The sequence below is a fragment of the Oncorhynchus keta genome, chromosome 12 (genome assembly GCF_023373465.1).
Source record: "Oncorhynchus keta strain PuntledgeMale-10-30-2019 chromosome 12, Oket_V2, whole genome shotgun sequence".
NCBI lineage: Eukaryota > Metazoa > Chordata > Actinopteri > Salmoniformes > Salmonidae > Oncorhynchus > Oncorhynchus keta.
Genome location: NC_068432.1, coordinates 26,385,273 through 26,390,434, shown reverse-complemented (window position 1 = coordinate 26,390,434; position 5,162 = coordinate 26,385,273). Strand labels below are relative to the sequence as shown.

The window sequence follows — 5,162 nt, the reverse complement described above, 5'->3', positions numbered from 1 at the left end:
CCTGGTTGTAGTCCAGGATGCGTTTGCGTTCACGTACGTTGGCGGCCACACGGCGGGCCTTGGAGCGGACCGGGCGGCTACGCTTCTTGGACTGGCCCCCCTCAGTGTCATCGCTGGGAGGGCTGCTGGCCGAGCCCTCGCTGTCCTGCAAGGGGCCCACGGGGCTGCCATCGCTCACCTCATCATTCTCTCCCTGACCTAGCATGCTCAGCTCCAGCTCCTCCTCTGAAAATTCCTCTAACCTTGCCAGACTGCTGCAGCTCATCACCACTGGCTGTTGTTTTAGTTGTTCTGTAGCCGCTGTCTGTAGCTTTGTGTAGTTCTTCTTGTGTAGAGGAGGCTATGAGGTAGATTATTAGCCTTGTACCTGGTGTGTTCCTATAGCTGCCGTCGCTATGCCAGGACCTCCTCTGCTGTAGATCTGTGGCTTGTTCCACGGGGCTACCGGTCGGGTTGGTTTTGGGTGTTGTGACCCGCGCCGTCTTTCACGGAGCTGCCGGCTGGGTTGGTGTTGGGTGCTGTGTCCCGCGGTGTCTTTCACGGGGCAGTCAGTTGGGACGTTGTTGGGTATTGTGTCCCGACAGCCCTGGTCTCCGACTCCTCTGGCGCCCTGTGATTACCCCTGCTTCTGCGGGATGGCCCTGCCTGAATTTTAAAGCCAGCCCTTCTCCTCCAGTCACATGGTACAGTCACCTATGAGGAATGGTGCGCTCTCGCTCTCTACCTGGTTTATGGGCGCCCTCAAGGCAAATGGGCTGTCACCTCCTCCTCCTCCACAGACACTCCCTCTCACCCCTTAGAGGATCTCTAAGTGTTTCAACACTTCCATAGCCTTTTTGGCATGACAATTTACTTTTTCTTGACTTCTGCCTATTCATTGTTTTTGGATCATACCGTATCTATGCCATTGATGGATCACTTCGGCTCTGAGCGGGTGCTCCAATGTATGAAGCTTGCTTCAATGTAAATCCACAAATCATTTATTTCCTCTCAAATACCTATTATTTTGCAGCCTACTAGTCACGTTGCTTCTACTGGTGCTATTTATTCTGGTGCTACTTTTTCTGATATTTATCTTAATTGGAGAGTCCCATGAATATCAGTCACTGGACGTCCGTGACAAACTGTGTTTATCAGATAGCAGCCTAATCTGCGTTGTGCTAGTTTCCCCTCGTCTTACCAATGTGGGAGAAGGAGGGAGGGAAGGAGGAAAGAGGAATTCTCTTATCTACTTTGGGTTAGAATTGTCCATACAATTAGCTCTCCAAAGTGGCAATCCCCCCTCTCTCTCCTTCTCTCTATCTGCTCTATGTTTAAGAGACATGTAATTTAGGGGGGCTCCTGTGGAACCCTATCCTCATAAATCAGGCTTGGGCAGCACCTGAGGACAGGAACACAGCACGGCCTGGACATCAAAGCAAAGGAAAATTAGGGCAGACTGGGCTGACTGGGCTGGGTTGGGGCTTGACTTTTCTATGGTAATAATTTTGTTTGTTTGTTATTTTAGTATCTAGACAGGCCTAGTCCAAACTGGTTGGATGGAAGTTTCAGATTGTGTTTTGTGTCAAGCTGGAGTTGGCCATGGGTCAAATCAGGTACAGATACAGATGACGATATTCTGAAGGATTTAGATTATCTGCATCAGATGTCAATTGAACAGATTGAAAAGAGCAAATTGTAAAAGTGCTTAATTCACTTCATCAGAGAAAACAACAGGGGGCCATACTCACAAACTTTTGCTTATACCTGAGGTTTAGACCTGTGGTCTAAAATGGCTAGCTGCTAGCTTTTCTCATAGGTCAACCTGGCACAATAAGCTACTATTATCTGAGTATGACCAGCTGAGCACATAATTATGGCCCCCAGTAGTTTAAACCGTGTGGGGTGAATGTTTTAGAGTTGGGGAAAGCCCTGCATATACAGGATTGACATTTGTGTTGGTTGCTTTGGTGGACACAGTGAAAGGTGATTGGCCTGACTTTTTAAGGCTTCAAAGGCTTCTGGCCAAATGTGTGTGTTGGGTAACTTAAGGATAGGCCCTCACACGGAGAACTGGAGGTCGGTGATAAACATTGCTTTCTTCCTGCCCTCTTCGTTTTGAGGTATATGTTGCAGCTGAGAGATGTCAACCATCAGCACAATTACAAAGTCCTTTCCAATCACAACTTTCCAATCACAACTGTGGATCAGAGGTGCATGGTAACATACTTGTTTGGTAAAAAATGACTTTGTAAGGCTTGGTGCAGCGGTCTAAGGCACTGCATCGCAGTGGTAGAGGTGCCACTACAGACCTGGGTTCGATCCCAGGCTGTGTCACAGTTGGTCACAACCGGGAGACCCATGAGGCAGTGCACAATTGGCCCAGCGTCGTCCGGGTTAGAGGAGAGTTTGGCCGGCAGGGATCTCCTTGTCCCATCGTGCCCTAGAGACTCCTGTGGCGGGCCGGGTGCCAGCTGTGTGGTGTTTCCTCTGACACATTGGTGCAGCTGGCTTTCGGGTTAAGCGAGCAGTGTGTCAAAAAGCAGTGCAGCTTGGCGAGGTCATGTTTCGGAGGACAGGTGGCTCTCGACCTTCGCCTCTCCTGAGTCCTGAACTGGAGTTGCAGCGATGGGGCTAGACTGTAACTACCAATTTGATATCACAAAAATATATATGAAAAGGGCTTTTTAAATTAATTTGATTGATTCAAAATACATTTGTTTGATTCTTGTGTATCTTTGTCATTAAAATGTGCGTAATTGTCCCACTGAAAAATACAACTATCCAATAATTAGGTTTTCAGAAGACTGATGCAGGTTTTCTTTGCTCTAACTATTTATCTGGGCATTACTCATTTCATATTTATTTGGATCCTGACGAACTCCACAATCCATGAGCAAAGCCCAGGTTAAAAGTTAAAGGAAAACCTGCCATTATCTTCTGAAAATCTAACCCTGAGACAGAGTTTTATTTTTCAGTGAGAAAATGACACAAAATGTCATTTATTTCAATAAAGCCCTTCTTACATCAGCAGTTGTCACAGAGTTCTATACAAATACCCAGCCTAAAACTCCAAAGAGCAGGGCCATGCAGATGCAGAATCACAGTGTCTAGGAAAAAATCCCTAGAGAGGAGCCAGGCTCCAAGGGGTGACCAGTCATCTTCTGGCTGTGCCGGGTGGAGATTATAAGAGTACATGGCCAATAAGGTCAAATCGTTCTTCAAGACATTGTCACGCCCTGACCGCAGATTGCTTTGTATGTTTCTATTTTTGTTTGGTCAGGGTGTGATGTGGGTGGGCATTCTATGTTTGTATGTCTCGGTTGTGTATTTCTATGTTTTGGCCGGGTATGGTTCTCAATCAGGGACAGTCTTTCGTTGTCTCTGATTGAGAACCATACTTAGGTAGCCTGTTTTCCCACTGTTAGTTGTGGGTAGTTATTTTCTGTTTAGTGTTTGTTGCACCTTTCAGAAGTGTTTCGGCTATTATTTTTGTTATTTTGTATTCAGTCAGAATAAATAATATGAACACGTACCACGCTGCACCTTGGTCTTCACCTTCTTCTAAGGAAAGTCGTTACAGACATTCAAACGTTCATAGATGATCAACAGGGTCAAATAATAACCACAGTGGTTATAGAGGGTGTAACAGTTCAACACCTCAGGAGTAAATGCCAGTTGGCTTTTGATCATTCTCACCTCCCTTCCTCATAGAAGCGTTCTACTTTGCTTTCTTCAGCATGACTTGATCTGTTTTCCTGTTTACTATTCATGCGCAGGGTTATCAGTTCTCGTCTTTTGTGTTGGGTGACTTTACCATAAGGCTCAGGTAAGAGTTAAGTTCACCACTTCACCTGCTTCAGGTATGAATTAGCATCACTGCTTTTCTTCCTTCGTCTCTTAAGGGTCTTCAACATTATCTGACAAAGTTCACGTTCCATATGCTTATGTTCAATGTGCCGTCTCGCTCTTCGTGCAGGCGACTGATTCACCTGTTCAGCAGGTGGGTTCGAGGTCTCTGCCTACATAGACACTTTGCTCCCCATCCCGAGAACAAGTGGTACCAGACACAACTTCCCTTGTAAACCCACTTCTCTGAGCTAAGGTTCAAGATCTATCAGAAAAATAACTGTTTGGTGCCAATAGAATACCTAGGCATAAGGCTAGATTCTCTCTCTTATAAGGTAACACTCTCAGAAGACCGCATCGCGTCGTTCCGACAGTGGCTCTCCCTGTAAACAGGGGGCGCTCTGTCACGTTCAAGACTATACAACAAGCCTTGCTGCTAGGCAGTGATCTGCTGACTGAAGTGAAGTTATAGATTTTCCCTCTGGGCCTGGCCCATGAGAGGTTCAATCTGGATGCGACAGGCCTGCCTCTCGGAGTCATTGATACTATACAGAGTGCTAGGGACCCTTATACAGGATCACTGTATGGAAATAAGTGGTGGGTTTTTGAGAAGCGATGTGACCAAAAACGAATCATTCCTTACCAATGCTCTGTATTCAAGGTTTTATGCTTCCTGAAGGACTTTTTCAACAGAGGGAAGGCTTTCTCCACTGTTAAGGTGCTATCTTGGTCTGCTGCTATCTTGGCCTGTAATATAGGCTCCAACACGAGCACGATGGGAAAACTCCACTTTTATGTATGTTTCATGAAGGGGGCACATCGCTTATCTCCAGTTCTCAAGCCTTAATTCCCATCATGGGATTTGTCTATTGTGCGTGAGGCTATTTCACAGCAGCCTTTTGAGCTGCTGGAAGGTTTGGAGATATAATATCTCTCCTTTAAGGCCACTTTACTGGTCACCCTTACATTCATAAATCAGTGAGTGAGCTACATGCACTGTTCGGGCCTACAGTTTGCCTGGGGCTTTTCCAAGGATACCTTGTTGCCCAACCCCACCTTTATGCCTAAGGTTAGCGGCAATTAGAATTGTCTTGACTTGGAGCTTGTGGCTTTCTACCCACCGCCTTTCCCTTCTATTGAAGAGAAGGGGCTACACCGTTTGTATCCAGTACGCTTTGCGCATATACTTGGATAGGAGGAGAGCTTTGCGCAAGAGCGACCTACTTTTATGTGTCCTAGGCAGCTCCATTCAAGGGCAGGCCCCTTTCTGGAACCTATTATATTGGCCTATAATAGCAAGGGGTTACAGCCTCTGGAGGGCCTAAGGGCTCACT

The 5,162-nt window shown here is 46.5% G+C and overlaps 1 protein-coding gene across 1 annotated transcript in view; it reads right to left on the bottom strand.

The window, feature by feature from the left end:
- LOC118391787 (class A basic helix-loop-helix protein 9-like) overlaps positions 1–431 on the bottom strand; it is a 1,078-nt gene extending 647 nt beyond the window's left edge. Inside the window, exon 1 of the mRNA XM_035783272.2 lies at positions 1–431. This exon is cut by the window's left edge and continues 647 nt beyond it. Within this exon, the coding sequence (XP_035639165.1) occupies positions 1–265 (265 nt within the window). The 5' untranslated portion in view covers positions 266–431.
- Positions 432–5,162: the final 4,731 nt, after the last annotated feature.